We start from the raw sequence: 24,130 nt of genomic DNA on the forward strand, positions 1-24,130 counted from the left end.
TGGTAGTTCAACACTTGTTTATAAGCATGCTGAGTGTTGTAGCCTCTACTTCGGCATAGATCCATTGTCTCAAACTAACCAAATCTTGAACCTTTATTCTGTAAACAATGTCCATGATAAACCTCCAAACAATAAAATCCATTGGAGTCAGATTGGGAGACCAAGGGGGCCAGGTCGTGGGACTCCCCCCCTCCCCACCCTTTCCAATCCAATGCTCGGGAAATGTGCCATGGAGAAATGTGGTAATATTGCCATGGTGGGCCAGACCCTGCTGGAAAATGATGTCGAGAGCCATCTGTTGAGCTGTATAGTTCATCAACATCTTGGGAAAGGTGTGCTTCATCACTGGCACACGTGAGCCATGGAATCTGCACTGTTCACGAAATTGAGAGGATCACATCTTGGAGAGTGTCTCTGTTGACTGCAAATTTATCCAACAATATAAAATGTTGAGTTCTTTCATTATGAGGATTTGTTTGTGTTTACTTCTAGTCTGAACACTATGTATATTTACTTCACTTTTTCATGATAATATTACTGTTAATACAATTATACCCTTATTACTTCTACATGAAATGTGGTAAGATGCAAGTGAATACTTAAGGTGCAAAGGTATACTCTAAAACCATGCATTTAGTATTAATGCAGCATACTTGGCAACACAGGCAGCACGTACTAATATCTGATATTCATGTTCTGCAGCGTCTGGCCCAAAGTGTCCCATACCTGAGACATCAGACACATTAGAGGTTGGAGGTTCACAACAAGCCAGTGGAAAATGTGTATTATATAAGTGCCAGATGAAGGGTTCAAATGCAGTTACAGTCTCTCATTCGTGAGTACCACAGACAAGTAGTTAAAATCTGTATTAACACTCCTGTAACACATCTCTTGAAAGTGTCATTTATTTATTTATTTATTTCGTTCATGTTCTGTAGACCCATTAGCGATAAATTGCATGGGTGTAGAACGTGTCATTTACATATATTTGAGACATTTGTTTATAATAATAAGTTGAACAGTGAATAATATATTACATAGAAAAATGTTTACAAGAATTGTTTTTTGTAAAAAAAGTTACAAATTACATTGAACAGATTTACAATAGATCAAAATCAATTCACATATTCTCAAACATAAATTCGTCCAGTGAGTAAATGTTTTTACTTAGAAGATATTGTTAAGCTGATCTTTAAAAGTAGGTGGATCAGTAATTGACATTTTTATTGCCTGAGGGAGAGCATTAAATATTTTTATGCAAGAGTAGTCTACTCCTTTTTGTACCATATTTAGATTCTTTTGTTCAAGATGTAGATTATTTTTTACCCTAGTATCATAGTTATGATACATGCTGTTCATTTAAAAAAGGTAATGGTTTTTACACAAGAAACATATGAGAGAGAAAATGTACTGAGATACTGTTGTGAGTATTCTCAACTGTTGGAATAGTTTCCTGCAGGAATGTCTGTAATTGACACCAAAAGCTGCATCACATGATAAGGTCATAGCTTTACAGTAGCTGTTATATGTCACACAGCTGTAACAAACAGCAAGTCTGACATAATCATAATAAATAAGGGAAAATTGTCATTAATTTTTCTGAGAGCCTTCTTACCAGCAAAGTCATTCTATTCAATTTTGAGTTTGTGAAATGTAACAGAATTATAGTGTCACAGATTCTAGAACACTGAGGTCCACCAGTGTTGACAGCACTTTTCACTGACATGTTTACTGTGATGAGTATTTATCACTTTGGTTTCACAGTGTGTGGTCACTGATTAACTGCATATCCTGCTGTCAGTCATACGTCAGTGGTGAAAGACACAGATATAAATCAGGAGTCAGGAGAAACAGGCTTCACAGTATGAACATTTAAAATGAAAGTTTCAAAACAGCAAAAAGTATTCTGATATACAAAATATAGATAGCCTCCTTCATCAACAGGGATGTTTTTTTCTATTAATACTCTAAGAGGCTCCTTTTCATCACTCTGAATCTATACAATTTTTAACACAATACCTCAGTCGAATCATCTATAATTCATTTCAATTTCTCTAACTCTTGCATCAACTCAGAAACTGAATCTCTCAATTATAATTTCATAACTTCATGCTAAGTAAAATAAATCAGTGTATACCTTTCTTAGATGGTTTCCCTCTAACACTAAGATTGCTAGCTGCTTGTATGCTTCTGATGCACTTATAATACTTCCACTATGTGGTTCCATGAAGAGATACAAATAAAAACTTCATGGCAGGTTATAACTGCATGCTGAACCACACTTCAAATTTGAATCCAGCATTGGATTACAGTTTTAGTCTCCCAGGATGTTTCATAATGATGTATGTTTTGCTATAGTGTGAAGCATTTCATTCTAGGCAAGAGTTAATTTTTCTGCAGAAAGTAATAACTTTCCTGTCATAAAGCATACAAAGGTGGAAAACACTACATTTATGGGAAGAAATTATTATTATCAAAAAAATTATATGTACTTGACGTCTACCTATTGTTCACTGCAATTGACATTAACTGGGGCCTTCAGTAGTAATGTAGCATCCCAAGTCCACAGCCCCCATTGATACATTAGCTTGTGGTTGTGCATTGTTCAGAGCACATATTAATGTTTAAAGTCATTTTCAGGTTTTATAAGTAATAAACAGACACTTCAAGTACTCTTAGTTTCTTTGTATTCTGTTTACAAATGACAAGACATCGATGCGCTACACAACTTGTAAGTCAGTGTTTCAATCTTCACAGTAAGCAAAAAAATCAAAATTCTAAATCAGTTATTTATCTGTGATTAGATATATAAGTTATTTGACTAACACTTTGTAAGCGACAAAAAATTCATAGTATTTTGAACATGGCATTAAAGTTACAGTGTCAAAAATGGAAATTGTAGGGTTTAAGAAATCACAGTAATATAAGAATGACCTACTGCTGCTACTCTACTTCCACAGAAAACTGTTCACTATATATTAAGAAAAAGTTGTGAATCATAATTAAAATGAAAGTATGTGAAATTGTTAAATTACTTTGCTCCTCTCCAATAGTATGCAGTTTCTTCATGTACTGGGTTGTTTCATTTCATTTCATTTCATTATCTTCCTGTAAATCATTTACATGATGTAGGAATTGTCATAACAAAGTTATCATACTAGTAAAGTACTACAGACATAATAATGGAATATCACTTTCAAGGAATTTTTTAAAAGTACAAATTTAGACATATAAATTAAAGTTTTGGCAATAAATTTACACACAATCAAACTACTCATCTACGTCATAGAAAGTTTTGCTTAAAAGGTAATTTTTAAGCTCAGTCTTAAATTTTCCTTCATCTACTACTTCCTTCATGTACACTGGCAGAGCATTGTAAAGTTTTATTCCAAAATAACTTACATTCTTTTGGGTTTGTGTTGTCCTTACCCTTTCTACATACAAATTCTTATGAGTTCTAGTATTATAGTTATGGCACTCCTCATTTGTTCGTAGATTTTTCATATGTGCTCTTGTACACAGAATGCTTTTAAAAATATACAGTGATGGTATTGTGAGTGTTTGCATTTCTTTGAAAAGGGGCCTACAGTGAGTTCTTGGAGAGTTATGTGTTATGATTCGTATAGCTCTTTTCTGAAATTTGAAGATATCTGTTAAGCTTGATTTAGTTTTACCCCAGAACACTATGCCGTAAGACTCGATGGACTGAGAGTAAGAAAAATACACTTGTCTAGTACAGTCTGTGCTGCATACTCTAGATAATATCCTCCATGGAAAACATGCCGAATTGAGCCTGTGGGATAGGTACTTGAGATGGTCTTTCAAGCTTAAGTTTTGATCAATGTGCATGCCCAAAAACTTTGAGGATTGTACACTCTCTATCTTCTTATCCATTAGTTTTAACTGGAGGTCCTTATCTTGAGTTGCTTTGCCATACTGTATATAATTTGTTTTATTTAGATTAAGTGTTAACTTATTAGCATTAAACCAATGTTGAATATATTTCAGGACTATATCATTTGTGGTGGTTAATGATTTTTTATCATCACTTATAATTATGCTAGTGTCATCTGCGAACAACATTATTTTGGTAGAAATATTAGAATTTTTTATGTCATTTATTTAAAGCAAGAATAATAAGGGACCAAGAACACAGCCCTGTGGGACACCTTTTTTCAATTTCTTTGCATCTGAGACCCACTTGATTTTTTGAATTTTATGTTCTGCGGTGATTTCTACCACCTGAGTTCTATCTTGAAGGTAAGATTCAAACCACTGCTTCACAACTCCCCTTACACCTATTGCCTCCATCTTGTTTAACAGAATTTTGTGATTTACTCTATCAAAAGCTTTAGATAAATCTATGTTAATTCCCACTACACATTTTTTAGTGTCAAGACTCCTGACAGTCTCTTTGGTATAGGCATGGATAGCTGATTCTGTGGTGTGGCCCGAGCGTTTTATAAGTTTGTGAGCATCTAAGTAATTTATGAGTCTGGTTTTCATTAATTTATCTAGAATTTTTTAAAATGATTGGAGAAGGGATATTGGTCTATAATTTTCCACCTTGTATGGATCTCCTTTTTTAAACAGAGGTCTAACCTTAGAGATTTTCAACCTCTCAGCAAACACACCTTTGCTGAAAGACAATTTGGCAATATGTACCAGGGGCTTTATGATTTGTTGGGCAACTTTTTTATTATTTACACAGGCACTTCATCCACACCTGCAGACATTTTTGATTTTAGACTCTTTATCACCTTTAATATTTCATTATCATTTGTGGTAGTTAACAACATACCACTGTCTACTTTTGGGGCTGTAAATTTCTCATGTTTAAAAAAGTTTTTATACTTAATGATACTGGAACACTTAAAAAGTAATTATTAATGTAATTCACCAGAGTTTCATATTTTAATTCAATATTTTCACTATTTTTAGTACTATTTCCTGATCCTTGAGGCCCTTAGCTGTTTCCCTTTTCACAATTTCCCAAATAGTTTTTGATTTATTGCCTGATTTTTTTATTAATTTATCATTACTTAGTAATTTTGCTTCTCTAATTACTTTTCTATATATTTTTTTGTAATTTGTTTCATGTTCTTTAAACTTGGGGTCAGTCCCTCTCCTTCCCTCTTTCCTGACGAAGCACCCTTTGGTTGCAAAAGCTACAATTTCGTGTGTATGTTTGTGTTTGTTTGTGTGTGTATCGACCTGCCAGCGCTTTTGTTTCGTAAGTCACATCAACTTTGTTTTTAGATATACAGACACAAGCAGACATATTTAAAGGCAAAGAGTAAGGGCAGAGATGTCAGTCGAGGTGGAAGTACAGAGGCAAAGAAGTTGTTGAAAGACAGGTGAGGTATGAGCGGCGGCAACTTGAAATTAGCGGAAGTTGAGGCCTGGCGGATATCGAGAAGAGAGGATATACTGAAGGGTGAGTTCCCATCTCCGGAGTTCGGATAGGTTGGTGTTGGTGGGAAGTATCCAGATAACTCGGACGGTGTAACACTGTGCCAAGATGTCCTGGCCGTGCACCAAGGCATGTTTAGCCACAGGGTGATCCTCATTACCAACAAACACTGTCTGCCTGTGTCCATTTGTGCGAATGGACAGTTTGTTGCTGGTCATTCCCACATAGAATGTGTCACAGTGTAGGCAGGTCAGTTGGTAAATCACGAGGGTGCTTCCCACTAACACCAACCTATCCGAACTCCGGAGAAGGGAACTTGCCCTTCAATATATCCTCTCTTCCCGTTATCCACCAGGCCTCAATTCAACAACATCTTTGCCTCTGCACTTCCGCCTTGACTGACATCTCTGCCCAAACTCTTTGCCTTTAAATATGTCTGTTTGTGTCTGTATATGTGTGGATGGATATGTGTGTGTGTGTGTGTGTGTGTGTGCGAGTGTATACCCGTCTTTTTTACCCCCTTAGGTAAGTCTTTCCGCTCCCGGGATTGGAATGACTCCTTACCCTCTCCCTTAAAACCCACATCCTTTTGTCTTTCCCTCTCCTTCCCTCTTTCCTGATGAAGCAACCGCTGGTTGCGAAAGCTTGAATTTTGTGTGTATGTTTGTGTTTGTTTGTGTGTCTATCGACCTGCCATCACTTTCGTTTGGTAACTCACATCATCTTTGTTTTTAGATATATTTTTCCCACGTGGAATGTTTCCCTCTATTATATTCATATCATTAATTTGAACCCAACAATTACGTTTGTTATTGTCTCTGTTGCTTTTCAAAATCTTTTCTGTCCTCTTATTTTCTCTTTTTGTTTTTACCAGTAGTTTCACTTTGTATTCGCCTTCTCCTTTTTACCGTAATCTACTATGCAATTTCATCCCGCCTATATATACTCAATAATACGTAACCCACTTCTAAACCATAACCAAAAAAATTTTTTTCCGCTTTCAACACTACCGCTGCTATAAAATCCACCGTTTCAAGGTCACAAACAGTTCCTTTCACCTATTAAACAACCATTTCGGCTAGTTCTAATAACTATCGCTTTATTCCAATTTCCTTTTTTCCCACATCACTGATAATTTTTAGCCGCTTCCGACAGGTTTTAACGTCATTATTTCTTCGTCAGACAATTGTTAGCCTCATCTTCATAATCTGCCACTACAAAACCACTCCTTTTAATACATTTACAATCAGTTTTTTCGAAATTTTCCCGAATTTCTCTTCCCTTTAACGTGTTTTGGCGGCAACACAACCACCTAACCTTTGTGCACATCGTTGTCTGCCATCCCAAGTTCACCACAACGTCAACATAGCCCAGCTTTAACCAACACTTTTTCGCCTTTTTTCACACCAGATCTCCAGTTGCTTTCTAGTTCACCTTTATCTCTCCCCATATACATTTATATTTGTATTTTCATTTCAGCCTCATGTTACACTTTCCACCTTGTAATACCATGTAACCCTCACAACACCCCCACAATGACCCCATTAAGTTTTATTTACATTCCCTCCGCAAACATGCCTTCGCCCTAGCCAGATTACACTCCCATATTTTATTTTCTCAGGCTTGTCTGACATTCGGCATTACCCCCAAAGGCCTCACACTTAAAGTTCCCATCTCTGGCTGCCACCCTTCTTTCCATCAGTCCCTATACCTGTTCCAAACTGAACAATCCATTGCCCTCACCCACCTAATCCTTCACCTACACATCAACTCAGCCAATGAACACACCTGTCAACACCTATCCTTAATAAAAGTCCCCAATCTTTCCTCTCCCGCATCCACACCGGCTGTTCTTAGCATCCTCCTACAGGCCAACCGCAAATTAGAACAGCATGCCACCCTCCACCTCAAAAAACTATCCAATCTCCTGGTTTCCCACCTCTGGAAAGGCAACTCACCCACCCTTCACAAGCTTTCCAGCAAACCTCAACCTCCTCTCATTGCGCACAAACCCAGTCTCTCCCATCTACTCAATCTCCCACTTCCAGCTCCACTCCCTCCAAAACCTCAAAATTCCAATCAACACTGCTGAAGCCCAGGCCATCCATGATCTAAAGGCTGACCAATCCATCGTCGTTCTTCTGGCAAATAAGGGTTCCACGACAGTGGTACTTGATCGTCTGGAGTATGTGGCTGATGGACTGCGTCAGCTTTCAGACAACACCACATACGAAGTTTGCCAAGCTAATCCCATTCCTGATGTCCAGGTGGTTCTTCAAGTAAATCCTCAGAACCTTAGGCCCCCTACAAAACCTTTCATCTGACTCCATCAACCTCCTGACCCCACTGACACCCCGCACCACTACCTTCTTCCTAAAATTCACAAACCCAATCATCCCAGCCACCTCACTGTAGCTGGTTACCAAGCCCCCACAGAACGTATCTCTGCCTACGTAGATCAACACCTTCAACCCATTACATGCAGTCTCCCATCCTTCATCAAAGACACCAACCACTTTCTCGAACGTCTGGAATCCTTACCCAATCTGTTACCCCCGGAAACCATACTTGTAACCATTGATGCCACTTCCTTATACACAAATATTCCACATGTTCAGGGCCTCGCCGCAATGGAGCACTTCCTTTCACGCCGATCACCTGCCACCCTACCTAAAAACTCGTTCCTCATTACCTTAGCCAGCTTCATCCTAACCCCACAACTTCTTCACTTTTGAAGGCCAGACATACCAACAATTAAAGGGAACAGCCATGGGTACCAGGATGGCTCCCTCGTATGCCAGCCTATTTAGGGGTCGCTTAGAGGAAGCCTTCTTAGTTACTCAAGCCTGCCAACCCAAAGTTTGGTACAGATTTATTGATGACATCTTCATGATCTGGACTCACAGTGAAGAATAACTGCAGAATTTCCTCTCCAACCTCAACTCCTTTGGTTCCATCAGATTCACCTGGTCCTACTCCAAATCCCATGCCACTTTCCTTGACGTTGACCTCCATCTGTCCAATGGCCAGCTTCACACATCCGTCCACATCAAACCCACCAACAAGCAACAGTACCTCCATTATGACAGCTGCCACCCATTCCATATCAAACGATCCCTTCCCTACAGCCTAGGCCTTCATGGCAAACGAATCTGCTACAGTCCTGAATCATTACACCAACAACCTGAAAACAGCTTTCACATCCCGCAACTACCCTCCTGATCTGGTACAGAAGCAAATAACCAGAGCCACTTCCTCATCCCCTCAAACCCAGAACCTCTCTCAGAAGAACCCCAAAAGTGCCCCACTTGTGACAGGATACTTACTGGGGCTGGATCAGACTCTGAATGTGGTTCTCCAGCAGGGATACGATTTCCTCAAACCCTGCCTCAAAATGAGATCCATCCTTCTTGAAATCCTCCCCACTCCACCAAGAGTCTTTCCGGCGTCCACCTAATCTTCGTAACCTCTTGGTTATATTTATATATATCACTTCTGTCCATTTAAGTATATGCTGTAGCGTAATGAATCACAAGATGTTCCTCCTTATACTCTGTAACCAATGTACAGCCACCATGATGTAATACTGTTGTCAAAAACATAAATACTCTCAGCTCTTCCTTATATCAATACCCTAGTACATGACCATGAATACTCCTCTGTACATACCTTTATGTAATGTGGAAGTGTCAACTCACATGACCACATGCGCATACCCATCGCTATGTGCACAATTTTCCCCCTCCAACACATTACCTTAAACTGTATTCCCCCTGTCTTCGTATTTGTATTTTACTGTGTGGATGCATATGAGTAGTTGTGTAGCCTGATTCTTCAGCCATCTTATGTGAAATACGTTGAAGAATAGAAGAATAGAAATTGAGAAGGACTTCATTGATAGAAATATATGCATATGGACAGAGGGAAAGATAGACTGGTACTCAAAAGAGAAGTAAGAAAGGAAAAAATTAGAAATGGTTCTAAGATCGAAGAAGAGAAAGAAGATAGCCCCAAAGACAGGAACCCATCCCACCACTCTTCCCCAGCATCCCCACTTCACCGGTACTTGAGTGAGGAGCCACAGGAGGTACAATGTTAAATGTCTCCTGCAGAATGGACATTCTCACTTTCACGTTTGAAGTCCCCGAAGAAAGATTATGTATCACATCATCAGAAATAGAAACCATATATTGTATCATATTATGTATCACACCATCACAAATATAAATTATATATTATATCATATTATGTGTCATATCATCATAAATAGACACTATATATCATATCATATTATGTATTATATCACCACACCCCGTATCGTTTCATCCACATCACTTTTACATCGAAACTAGAGTGGAGCATGCTGCCAATTCATATATTATGATATATTACCTAATGCTTCAGTCTTGACTTGATACAACAACCCAATTCATCGCAGTGAATATACAACGGGGAATTACAGCACCCGTAAACCAACTAAGACTGAGTATAATGACACGACCACTTACGGCTATCTCCACAAGTAAGAGTATGACCTTGATATCAATGAATTGCTGCCGCGCTTGATTGTTTGCCCCATTAAGACAAGTACTAAAGTCTATGACAGTATAATAGGATGAGAACAGAATACACGATAGTATAAGACTTGAAGAGAATCTGGTGTGGGAAAATGAGCAAGGAAGTAACACCTAACACAACTGGAGCCAACGGTCGTCACTCCATCCGTTAACACAGAGTGTTAAAGTCCCTCGGGAAAATACCACTTCATATCTTTAACATTATATTTTCCATTTTCTTCTCCAGTTGTAGGATCCACTAAAAATAAAGTTTTTGGGTGGATCATCGATTGTACTCAGTAAGGCCCCACATACTTTTGAAAAAATTTATGCATTTCTTTCTTCAGGGCAGAACTCTGAAGATGTTTTCCTAAGACCAGATCATCTACCTTATACAGATGTTTTATAGCCTTCTTGTTGTGCTTACTTACTCGTTTATGTGCTCTCTTAACTAAGTTCTTAGCAACTATTGTTTGATTCAGTAGGTAATCAGTACTATGTTGTTCAGGCCAAGTAAAACATTTAATAAGTGGTTCACCTATAAAGGGTTTACCTATTACTTCTAATGGTGCTAGTACAGTTGATAAATGAGGTAAACTCATTCATAATAAGATTGAAATCTTTAATATCTCTCGCCCATGACGTGTGGGTTTCATGGCAGTAATTGTGGCATAATTTCCCAGTTTCCTTCATGACACTTTCATATGGGTTAGAAGAGGGATTATAGTTGGATATTAGAACTTGACAAATCCCTTTCCTTGCTAAAAGTTCCCTAAACTCGTTGCTAGTAAACTGAGGTCCATTATCAGTAAGAAACCATTTTGGTTTGCTTACTTCGAGAAAGTATTGCTGTAGACAATGTATTACTGTTTGCCTTTTTAATTGAATAGAATTTAACATACTTGAACCAACATTCTATGAGGACAAAAATGTAGCTACTCCTCCTCTTCCTTTTGGAATTGGTCCAGAGAAATCTGCAGCATTTAGATCGTGTAACACTTTATGAATAATTGGATACATCTTATATTTAACGTGGAGTTATCCTCTTTTACTTTCTGACAAATCTCACAAGTCTGAATGATTGATGCCACTTTGTCCTATTTTTTTTTTAAATAATAGAACTTATTCTTATGTGCAATGCATTTCTTTATACCGAAATGTCCTTAACCCTTATGACTGTACCACACTAACTTGTCTTCCACTAGACTTGGTATACATAAATGCCAACATTGCATTGTCTTACTGTCTTTCCAGAACAGATTATATCACACAACTTTCCACCTTCCCTCTTGACTAGGCAGGAACAATTTCCTAATGCACGTATTAAAGATATCCATAAAATAAGGATCATGTTGAATGTTCTCTGTAATTTTCTGAGCTATTTGTTGCACCTTGTTGTGTGAATACTCTAATGTTAGAAAAGTAATTAAAAAGATTATACCAGGTCCTTCTGACTGCTTTAGTTCTTTTATGCCTACTGGTAGCCGATACAAAGCATCGGGTACAATATTCTCAGACACCCTTACATAATGGATCTTAATGTCATACTCTTGAAGAAACAACATCCACCGCATTAATTTACTATGTAGCAATTGGCTATTCATTAGAAATGACAGAGCTTGGTGATCTGTATAGACATGTATCTCCACCCCTCCCCCCCTTAATCAGTATTTGGAATTATTGTATACTCCATACTATGGCTAATAATTCCTTTTCTGTTGCCGTATAATTTAATTCATGTTTGTTAAGACTTCAGCTAGCAAAAGCTTATGATCTGTGGTCTATCCTATTTAACCCCTATTCACCTTGGAATAGCTCTGCGGCTATACAATAGTGTGATGCATTGATCGAAATCTTAAATGGTTCACCCGTTACCAGATGGTGCAGTATCAGTGATTCTGACAGAGCTCACTTTGCCTTTTCAAATGCTTCCTGTGCCTGTTGGTCCGAACACCATGGTACTCCCTTTCATAATAAACGCAGGAGCCGAGGGTCATTCAACTCTTGACTTCGTACATAGCATCTATAATACCCTGCCATTCCAAGAAATCCCTTCAATTGTTTTATATTTCTAAGTAGTGGACACCCCTTAATGGCCTTTATACATTTTGTATTGGGCTTAATTCCTTGTACACCTACAATATCTCCTAAAAATTTTAGTTCTTGCCTTGCAAAGTGAGACTTCGACAATTTTACTGTAATACCTTTTTCTTTCAATTTTTTCAGTGTTTTCTTCAAGGTTAGACAATGTTCTTTCCAGTTGGGGGCTATTATCAATATATCATCTACATATATGATTAAATCCTGTAATAGTTCTCCACCTAGCAATTTGTCCAGCACTCGTATAAACACTGATACTGAGATATTCAGCCCAAATGGCAACACATTAAAATAATATGATTTTCCATGAAGAAGGAATGCTGTATATTTGTAACCAGATCTGCCAGTACCCAGCAGTCAGATCCATCAAACTAAAGTACTGTGCTTTCTCGAATTTTGATAATATCTCGTCGATGCTCACTGTTCTATCTCTTTCACTTTCTATATGTTTATTCAGGGTGTGTGTCTCCAGTGCAAGCTGCACACCACCTGTAGCCTTTTTCACAACAACCAAGGGATTATTTATAACGCTTGCACTGCATTCTATTATTTTATTATCTACCATTTTATTTATTTCTTCCTTACCGCCTCCTTTTAAACTGACTGGTATCGGATACAGTTTACAGAAAAATTGTGTATCATCTTTGATCTTAAACTTACATATGTAGTCACTAATACTACCTGGATTATCTGAAAATACCATCTCGTATTCTAATAGAATTTTGGCTAAATCTGCTTTCTGGTCATTGGTTAATATTTGGGATTCATTTACTTTATTTTGAATGTCAGCTCATTGTAATGCATGACTTGTGTTTTCCATCTCTGGTGACAATTGAGCTGTCACAGTTATTCGTAAACTCTGGTGTTCAGTTGTTTGTTTTTCAACATAACTGTCTGCTAGAAACTTAATACAATGTTTATCTTCCCCGAGCCCAAAAGAAAGGCAACTCTCTTCAAAATTCAATATAACCTTAAATTCCGACAGCCAATCTGAACCAGATAATACCTCCCTATTAATATTTTTACTACTAGTAGTGTCGGCCGGAACATAATCTCACCGATGTTACAATTTACCTGGGTTTCGTATTTAATAACCTTACTTTTAGTTCCAGTTATTCCAATCATACATATATACCTATGTTACTGGTAATATAGGTAAGTCATTGTTAGTTCTTAATGCACTAAAAAAAAAATCCACTGGAAATAAGTGATACTTCACTACAGAATCAATAAATATGTCCACTTCAGAATCTTCTACTTTTCCAATTATAATAGGTCTAGGATTAATTCTAGGTATGCTAGGTTCTTCTAGTAGCAACCACTCTTTTGTTGGTACTTTATGCTTGTTGTTGTTGTTGTTGTTGTGGTCTTCAGTCCTGAGACTGGTTTGCTGCAGCGCTCCATGCTACTCTATCTAATGCAAGCTTCTTCATCTCCCAGTACCTACTGCAACCTACATCCTTCTGAATCTGCTTAGTGTAGTCATCTCTTGGTCTCCCTCCACTCTGCCCTCCAATACTAAATTGGTGATCCCTTGATGCATCAGAACATCTCCTACCAACCGATCCCTTCTTCTGGTCAAGTTGTGCTTAAATGAAACATATTCATTATGAGATCGCCCTATGACATCTCCATTTGGAGCCCTATTACTGCCAGGTATGAATTCTTGGTAATTTACTGGTCCCATATTAGAAGCTGGATGCCTCTTTTGATAATTTCCATTACCCCTATTCTGCTTATAAAGGTTTACTGTAGTCAAATTTGTCTTATGTCTTTTGAAATTACTGGAGCTATTATTACTACTCCTCCTGTAATTTTGGTTCTCATTCTGATGTACATTCTCATTTTCATCTTTATTTATTGCATCAAGTGCATCTAAAAAGGATAATGGCTCTTCTACTGTCTCCCACCTGCTAAATAATATGTCTCTCCTTGTGTAAGTGGGTAATCACCTTATCAAATTTGTACCAACAATGGTTTTTAATTTCACAGAGTGTGATCCCTTTACTCCATGGGCAGTATGTGTAACTTCTCAGGCGGGCTCGTTGACTACCTGCTCGCACCGATTTCCTGTCTGATACATGTCCGTCCTGTACAAACATAATTGTTGGGCAGTAGATATAGTTCACTTTACCACCCTTATCTCTAAAATAACGTATGTTTGAGACAGCGAAAATATGAGTGTCTCTAGAATTTTCTTCACAATTCTTGAGGCACCACAAAGGAAAATATTATTGGTCAACCAGAGAATGGTTTTATGCTCTTGAGTGGGTGTGTAGGTCTCCCCTAGATGCCGATAAAGATGTTGAAGACAAGGGTATCATGTGATGCCCATGTGGTGCAGTGGATTTATTTATATGGAGTGGTCTACCTGAAGTTTTGGCTGAGATTATCTCAAAAACTATACATCGTGTAAAAATAGTGGGTAAGACAAGATTGTAAGCTCAAAGAGAGACATCAAATTATACTAAATGTAACCTTCAACCCCCACTCCATGGGCAGGGTGGGGGACAAACCTTTAAATCTTAAATTGAAACACCCATTTTTATTGCAAGTTCAGATTTCCCATCAAAACGTAATCAAGTTTTGTCTGAAATATTTTTTTAACAATTGACAGATCGTGCTGAAATCGAGAAAAAAGTAAAATTGGGAAGAATTATCCAAGAAAGATGCATCAAATCGATAACAAAATGTTCACCAATTCTTTCGTTATGGCAAATTTGTACCAAATTGACTGTAATCCTACTTTTAGCATTACCCAGGAACAATGACATGGACATAGTAGAATGTTGTTCCCATGGGGTGCTTCATTAGCGTGAGTCCCCTTGCCTCTCACAATTTGAGGTGCTTAATTAATGAAATTAGCCATGAAGAAAATGTTCAAAATTATGCCCATTTGCTTCAATGCATAAAGTCAATCATCTGCGAAAGTTGTCCACAGTTTTGAATAGCACATCCCGTGGTATGGCTGCACATGCTCTTCGAATGTGATGCTCCATATCGTTTCTGGTTGTCGGCTGTCTTTCATAACCCCACAAGAAAAAATCTGGAGATGTTAGGTCTGGTGAACGTGGAGGCTACTGAATTGGTCTGCCGTGTCCTATTTACTGACCAGGGTGCAGTATATTTAAAATGTTCCTCACATTTTTAGCACAATGGGGAGCTGCTCCATCCTGTTGGAACCACATACATTGCCTGGTTTCTAAATCAACGTCTTCCATTAGCTCCAACAAATCATTACAGAGAAGTTGTAAATAACATTCCCCAGTAACAATTTGGTCAAAAAATATGGTCCTATCAAGTAACCATTTAAAATTCCACACCAGATCATTAACAACAATTTGTTTTGATTGCCAATGGGTCTGTGCCAGTGTGGATTGACAGGGGACCAATAATGACAATCATGACGATTTAATTGACCATTGTTTTTGCATGTGGCTTCATTGGTGAACATAACGTATCTAAAGAAATCATTGTCATCTCTTACCATTTTCAAGGCCCGTTGGCAGAAATGCACTCATATGTGCATATCTTTCAGCGTTAATGCCTGTGTCAGAGTGATATGATATGCATGATATTTATGTGCCTACAAAATCCTCAAAACAGTTGATTTCAGTATTCCAGTTCGTCTCTGAATTGCATGAATACTCATTTTGGGATTTAGTCAAACACAGGCAAGAACGGTAAGAGCACGAGCATCATTTTCATTGTATTCACGATGACTAGGTGAACAGTGCATGTATCCATCTCGAGCTCGTTGAATGCAATTTCGAATTATGTTTTCACTTGGATGTCATCTCTTTGCGAAACGATCCATGTACAATTGTGTAGCCGCAGCATAATTGTTATCGCATTCACCTAAAATTAAAATCATATCAACACTCTCTTTAGGAGGATAGTGAGCCATGTTTTGCTATAGAATAATTTACTTTCATCAGTTGATGTAAACGGTTCACAATCTGAAAGTGAAGTGATGTCTGATTGCATTGCACTGACCTTTACACTGAGCCATAGTTGGCAGTTAGGCCACAGTAGCGCCACAGTCATGTGAGTAATGCAATTGTGAAGAATTCCCCCAACGAGAACTTAATACAAAAAAAAAAGCTTAATTTGGTGTAATGAAAGAATTGGTGCACATTTTGTATTGATTTGATGGGTTCTAAATAAATCGGAGTTCTTCCCCAATTTTATTTTTTCTTGATTTCAGGACCATGTGTCAATGGTTTAAAAAACGTTTCAGACAAAACTTGATAACTTTTTTATGGAGACCCCAAATCTGCAATTTTTTTTTTTTTTTCCCTTCCATCACATCATTTTCCTCGCATGCAATCCTTTTTGATCTAGTTCTTGTACATTCCTTATAATTTTCCATTGCAAATATTACTTTGAAGATTAATAAACTCTCTCATATGCATAATGGTTTTTATCAAACTGACTGTTGTGGCTGTAACTACTATGTAACAAGTCTCACCGTTTTTCCTAATCTTCTTCTTTCCATTCTATTTCATGCTGTAAAATATGTTGCTTCTTTTTTTCCGTTTGATGCATCTGATGTTTTCAAAACAGTCACGAGTATTCTGGCTTATTCTTCTTCACCATATTTTTCTTGTTTCCCTCTTCTTTCATCACTGATCATTCGTTTTGCCTATGTTTTCTTTCCAGTATTTTGGTCCTCTTACTAATGTCAGCTTTATTTAACTGCTATTCTGACCAGTACTCTACCAGGAATGCCATATAAATAAGTGCATAGTTTTTTACTGTATTCCTAGGTGCAAGTGCCAGTTGACAGAGTTCCATTAGCTCTGTTAATACAAAACAGATTTTTTCTGTTCCATCCAATGAGCAGGCAAGACTCCTTTGAAGACTGCCAAATGTGTGACAGGATGTATCAAGCCTTTTGGATCAAATATGTCTGTTCCACATAACTGAGAGTTGTGACACCCTATGACTATAGTTTCACTGCGTACTCTAAGCATGTCTGTACTTATTTCCTTTTAAATGGATTCCTCTATGGTTTCTTGGATCTTTATATTGTTATTTGCAATTTCATTTCTCACTGTTTCCATTTGGCTCTGAGCACTATGGGACTTAACAGCAGTGGCCATCAGTCCCCTAGAACTTAGAACTACTTAAACCTAACTAACCTAAGGACATCACACACATCCATGCCCGAGGCAGGATTTGAACCTGCAACCATAGCAGTCGCGTGGTTCCAGACTGCGTGCCTAGAACCGCGAGACCACCGCGGCCGGCTGTTTCCATTTGGTTATAGAATCCATCACATTTCTCACAAGTTTGTACTGAAGTCTTATCAATTTTTGCGAATCATGCTTGTACTATGGATTCTGCCTTCACATTATCTTTCCTATATAAATCTATGCTTGCTTGGATTTTCTCCCAAATACCTGCAAACTGTTTCAGATTGGTTTTGTAACACTGATTCCACTTTTTAAACTCTTTCCTTATTGTTTGATCCTAATTCATCACAATTGTCTACCTATTCTTCTGGCTTACAAAACATTGATTCAAAAATTTCTTTAATATCTTACTTCTCCTTTAGCCATTGAGCCTCCCAGTTCTCCCTTAGTCACTGTGCCTCTCTTTTACACTCTGGACATGTTCAGCACTGCATATAGGTAAGCTGTGGGCAATTTAATGTATTCATCAGTAAGAACGTAGGAGGACATTATCTTCACAGTCAGCAGTGCCAGTAAGTCTTGAGAAACCAATGAAGAAACATTGTAATGTTGTGAAAAGGATCCTGAAATATGTTAAAGGGACACTGTGGACTGTGGGATTTATTTTCCTTCAAAACAGGAAAATTACCTTCAGGCCTGTAATGATTCAGACTTTGCTAGTGAAATGGAAACTAGGAAATCTACAACTGGCATGTTATCAAAGCTTAGTAAATCTAGTATTACATGGGATTCAACAAAGCAAAGAGTGGTAGTGCTCTCTATAACAGAGGCTGAATACATTTCAGCCAGCCAGTGAGAAAAATTGTTTGGGTTAAGAGTTTTCTCAATGACTTGGCTTTATTCAGCAACATAAAAACAACTTTGGTCATTGACAATTTGCGCTAAGTACAGTGAACCAAGAATTTCATCAAAGAAGTAAGCACACTGATGTGTGTTAACTTTGTGTGTGCAATAAGTACAAGGAGAGCGAATTTGTACTACAACATGTTTCAACCAAGGACCAGTAGGCTAATTTGCAAAATAAGTGATCTCCAAAGGTGACACTTCAGAAGCAGTGGAAGGTGATGACTATCTGAAGCATTCACAACATTTGTGAGGGAGCTCTAAACACTTTATAAATAAATGTGAGTGCTGTTTAAATTGCAATGTTAAAAATATGTAAAAGAAGAATAAATACATTTATATTGTATGTATCAGAAATTTAATGATATTGTTCTTTGGTTCTCTAAATGATCTTTGTTGTGTGCACTTTCTTTGTACCTAAATGTGTCTATGTTTTTCCATTTGTACATATCCGACTTTCTGACTTTCCAAGTAGTGTGTGTGTGTGTGTGTGGTGTGAATATGTTGGATGGGAGGGTCGGTGTGTGTCTAAATAAAATCTAAGTTTATTGAATTCGACATTTTATTTATTAACCCAGTAATAATCAGTTCCCACAATATCTTCTGTTGGACATGTTCTACAGGATTAACAAATTGTAGAAATGGCATGATTTAACACCTTAAGCAGCTTTCTTATTTATTAATTGTGCACCTTTTGTGCTGCTGGTTTTGGTCAGAGGCCATTATGCAGGACTGGATTCTGTTACAGCTAGCCTTACATGCATTCTTAAAAAAAAAAAAAAAAAACACTGTCAAAATACAATATTTATAAATAATATTTCGTAACACTGAGGATGATGCATGCGTAACGGTCTTCAAATGAAACAAGTCACACAACAAACAATGAATTAAACAGAAATGTAACACTTTTCATCATGTCACTTCCACAAGTAGATTAAATAATGAATCAGGGTGGAATGAAAGAAGATTAGGGTTTAACAACTTATCAACAATGAGGGCATTAGAGATGGAATAATGTTGAACACATCGCTGCTGAATTTGCTTTACAGTCCATTTACTTTTATTGTTACTAAAGTACAATGATCAGTTTGTAGTTAATAACTTAGATATATGCTGGAACACAGGTCAGCAGCTGACATAGGCCCTCAATGGCAAAAATTCAGAAAAGGCAAAGGCAAAGATTAACATAGCAATTTTACATATTGACTGCTCAACTATGACAGCCTAGCTTATTGTGCAATGCCTATATACAGGATGAACCAACAAACTACAGGGACAGATTTTGAATAGAAACAGAGGAAGAAGGGTTTATTTATTTATTTATTGCCATCCCAATGACCACATTTGTGATATAGGATTTGTCAGGATTCATTTCAACAACTACATAATATCTTTACAAAAAAATTTATAAGCTGAATCTATCTTTTGTTTAATACAATATACAACTAATAAGTGTTTTTATAACATAATTTCGTATGTCCTTGACAGACCTATTCCTTGATGTTGTGATTCCATTTGTCAAGTTTATGATACCAAATATTCTTATACAGTTGAGCAGAGCTATTCACCTATACTGTAGTGACATTTGTTAAGCATGTAGTTCTTAATCTTCTTATGTGCTTGACAGACATATTCATTGATGTAACTTCATTTGTCACATTAATTTAAACATATATTCTTATACAGTTGCGCAGAGAGATTCACGTATGCTGTAATAACATTTGTCAGGCATGTGGTTCTTTATATTCTAATAGAGTTTTTTAATATGTAGGTGTAATTGACTCAAACAAACTGTGCATTGTCAGAGGCCAGCACATAATGAGGGTGAGAGGACATGAAAAGGGAGGAGGTAAAGCAGATGCCAGACTGAGATTCATTGGAAGAATCTTAAGGAAATGCAATCCGACAACAAAGGAAGTAGGTTACAGTACGCTTGTTCGCCCAATGCTTGAATACTGCTCAGCAGTGTGGGATCCGCACCAGGTAGGGTTGATAGAAGAGATAGAGAAGATCCAACGTAGAGCAGCGCACTTCGTTACAGGATCATTTAGTAATTGCGAAAGCGTTACGGAGATGATAGATAAACTCCAGTGGAAGACTCTGCAGGAGAGACGCTCAGTAGCTAGGTACGGGCTTTTGTTAAAGTTTCGAGAACATACCTTCACCGAAGAGTCAAGCAGTATATTGCTCCCTCCTACGTATATCTCGTGAAGAGACCATGAGGATAAAATCAGAGAGATTAGAGCCCACACAGAAGCATACCGACAATCCTTCTTTCCACGTACAATACGAGACTGGAATAGAAGGGAGAACCGATAGAGGTACTCAGGGTACCCTCCGCCACACACCGTCAGGTGGCTTGCGGAGTATGGATGTAGATGTAGATGTAGATGTAGAGGTGACAGGTCAGAGAGGCATAAATTACTGGGTGGAGGGTGTGGGGCAGTAGGTTAGTGTAAATTGAGGCCAGGAGTGGAGAATGTGTTGTAAGGATAGCTCCCATCTGTGCATTTCAGAAAAGCTGGAGATGGAAGGGAGGATCCAGATGGCTCGTGCTTCACAACCCAGGTCATTTGGTTCCTCTCCTCCACAACTAGTTTTTCTGAAATGTGCAGATGGAAGTTATTCTTACAACGCATTCCCACACCCCACCTTCCAACACTGCATCTGGCAGTCTCATCAGGCCACATCTCATTCATGCATGCCTCACCAGACATTGTTCTTATCAGAATAATGTCTGGGGCTCATCCAAGATCATCTTGTAGACAATTATTTAAAGAATTTGGGATATTGCCAGTAGCTTCACAATATATATACAGCCTAATGAAATTTGTTGTTAGTAACCCAGATCACTTCAGAATTAATTGCACAGTCCACAGCTACAATACTAGGAGACAGGGTGACCTTCACTACCGTTCATTGAATTTGACATTGGCACAAAAGGGGGTGAATTATATTGCCACAAAGATTTTTGGTCAATTGCCAAACAATATCAAAAGTCTGACAGACAACTAATCGGCATTCAAAAGTAAGTTAAGGGAATTCCTGAATGACAACTTCTACTCCATAGATGAATTTTTAGACATAGGCCAAAGAAATACAGTAAGCATTAACAATTGTACCGTATATAAGACTAACAATGATTATTTGGGATAAATGAATCTTGTGTACTTTGACACATTCCACATCATTACGAAAGAATCGTGTTCATGATCCATGGAACAAGTAATATAACTAACTAACTAACTAACTACCCTCAACCATACCCTGCTATCCCTACCATTTCTCGACCCCAGTCTAGATTGTTATCCATGTAACAGTCACATTGCTGTCAGAGCTGCTGGTGGACTGAAGAAGGCTTTGACCAAAAGCTGTAATGTGTCACAGTCTTTTTTTCACGCCTGTCTGTAACTCAGTGGGTCATCTTTATGGAGTGTAGCAATCTATACTTTTTCTAATGTTTTTGATACCCAGCCTGGAGTTTCCATTGTTTACTATTGCACTCCATCAGGTTGCTGGTTTAATTGGAAATATATTAATATAGTTTTACTGATTTTTAATCATATGTGATTGCTTTTGAAGTAATTCCCCAAGACGTGTAAGACATTAGTAAAGCTCAGTGCAAGTTTATCATCACTAGGTCTCCAACTAACAGCTGTTGTATCACTTGTGTAGATAAGTATCTTGGTATTGTGCATTAATGTTACATTATTTATGTATAGAAGATAAATATTCTGTCTCTACACCAAATGAGAAATAGTCTCTGTAAGTCCATGTTTATACATATTATTGTGGGACTTCAGCAGTTCAGTATAAAATGTTGAATCAAAATACCTTCAGCCATCTATATTTCCAGTCATTATTTTATTTGAACAACCAGTTTCAGCTCTTAAATTACACCATCTTCATCTTCAGGCCCCCTGATGTGTAGGAAGAATCCCACTACTGCTCCTGTCAAATAGGGGCCATCACTCAGTGACTGCTATTCATAGATTTTTGAAACAGAAATCCCTTCAATTATCACTTGCTGACATTTTATAAGGGAGAAATATGTGCAGCTGAAAGAGAGAGAGAGAGAGAGGGAGAGAGAGAGAGAGAGAGAGAGAGAGGGGGGGGGGGGGGGGGGCAGACAGATAGACAGATAAATACAGATCAGTTGTTAAATGTAGTTAAAATACATCAAACATTGAAGATGTATTCTCAGTTAGCTCATGAACTGTTAAGTGAACTCAAAGTATTAAGTGATGGTGACTGTGACAGTGAAGCATACACTCCTTACTCTGTAAGTAGACTCATCTGCAAGTATCTGACAAAGGAATAAGCTGAGCATCAAGTGATAAGCCTGTGATGTATACCAGCCAACAACAGAAGCTGACTTTGCAGTGAATGTACTGAATGGACAAAGAAAAGAAATTTGCAGAAATAAGGATAGGGAAGTAGACGAGAAGTTTAATTCCTCCCTTAAATTGTTCTTGCAACAATATGGGTCCAGTCTTTCTTTACATTGGTTCAGAGAGAGTTACAGTGTATGTCAACAGATAGTGTCAAACATATGGGAATCTTATACTATGAAGAGAGAAATCCAATTCAGGTGATTAGTTATGATTTAGACATAAAGATACATTAAAACAATTTCTTTCACATGTAATCAAAGTGGTGAAAATAAGCCCTTTGCGCATTAAATCCAAAATTCCTAGAGCCAAGCAAAGACAATTTGGAGCACAAGGCATGAAACTAATAATCTTGGTAAGTGAATATAAGTAAGAGTACCCCTGATTCTAGGGCTATCTCCTACCTTTCCATGCTCAGTAAATTTCTTGAGAGGGTTGTTTGTAACATTTGTTCATTCATTCATTCATTCATTCACTGATTCAATAATTATTTTCCACAAATTCAGTCATGAAGTAGAGCATCCAGAGATGTGGAACAAGTGAAGGTATGCATTTACAGACAGAAGATGTTTTGGAATCTGTCACTTCCATAGAAAAATTCATGTCACACTGCATGGCTCAGGAAGGTTAGGTACATACATAGCTGTGCCAGAGAAATGAAAAAAATGTTGAATACCTTCATAGCTATGGAAACATTTTAAGTCTCTAATCTGTCAATATTGCCCCGAGTACCTGAGTAATGTCAACACCATTACTGGGTAACACCAACAGCATGAAATTCAGTCAGAATAAAATTTATCATGTTCTAACAAGAAAGTAACATTTTTCTTGTCTTAACACATTACAATATGAACACAGAATGTTTCTTGAAAATGATGTCCAAGTTGGAAGCAACAAATCGGCTTCAGCTTTATTGAAACCTAGAAGTGCCATAAACCCAGTCCTCTCCAGCCATTTTCTTGATTTTATGCCTCATTTCTGACAAGATCATATGCACTTTTCCTCATCTCAACCACGGAAATACCATAGAATAATGACTAATGCAGCCCCATGGCTTACTAATTCATGTTCTTCTTCAAGGAGTAAAACAGATCTCCTTCCCAAGGAAGTTATATTGTATGAACTCAATGTTAACCAACCATAAAACGTAATTCTTAGTATGTACAGCTCCTTTAATACACTGTCCAGTTGATTTGCCTGAACTTAGTGCCTTCTTCAGGTGTTTGCAATCCACTTAGCCCTTTCTGATTTTTTTTTTTTCAATGTATGAAATTAGATATAAGATCTTACTTAATTGTGCGGGGAAAAGTCACATATTAATCATACTGAGTATTGGCTGTGGTGTCATGCAGGTTATTTTTGGAACAAGGAAATTATTGGCTGTCTCTTACAGAGACATGGTTGCATACTTCAGTTATTTACGTAATAAAGAGAGTGCAGTTTCTTACTGGGACATGTTATGTGACTCTCTGGTCTTACACCAGGGCAGGACACTACATTGGTGACCCATGACAACCAAGTGCTTATGTATTTTAATGCGAATTTGGATACTATGCATCAACAATGCAGTTACTGTGCAACTGTTGAGTGCCTAAATTCGCAAAACAAGGCAATGATTTCAGTGCTGGC

At 37.7% G+C, this 24,130-nt stretch overlaps 1 protein-coding gene across 1 annotated transcript in view; it reads left to right on the plus strand.

Moving 5' to 3' along the window:
* The window catches only part of LOC126284772 (uncharacterized), a 96,641-nt gene that overhangs the window by 43,982 nt on the left and 28,529 nt on the right, over nucleotides 1-24,130 (plus strand). Inside the window, exon 2 of the mRNA XM_049983933.1 lies at nucleotides 703-835. Within this exon, the coding sequence (XP_049839890.1) occupies nucleotides 703-835 (133 nt within the window). The remainder of the gene's footprint in view (nucleotides 1-702; nucleotides 836-24,130) is intronic.

Source organism: Schistocerca gregaria, chromosome 8 (genome assembly GCF_023897955.1).
Source record: "Schistocerca gregaria isolate iqSchGreg1 chromosome 8, iqSchGreg1.2, whole genome shotgun sequence".
Lineage (NCBI taxonomy): Eukaryota > Metazoa > Arthropoda > Insecta > Orthoptera > Acrididae > Schistocerca > Schistocerca gregaria.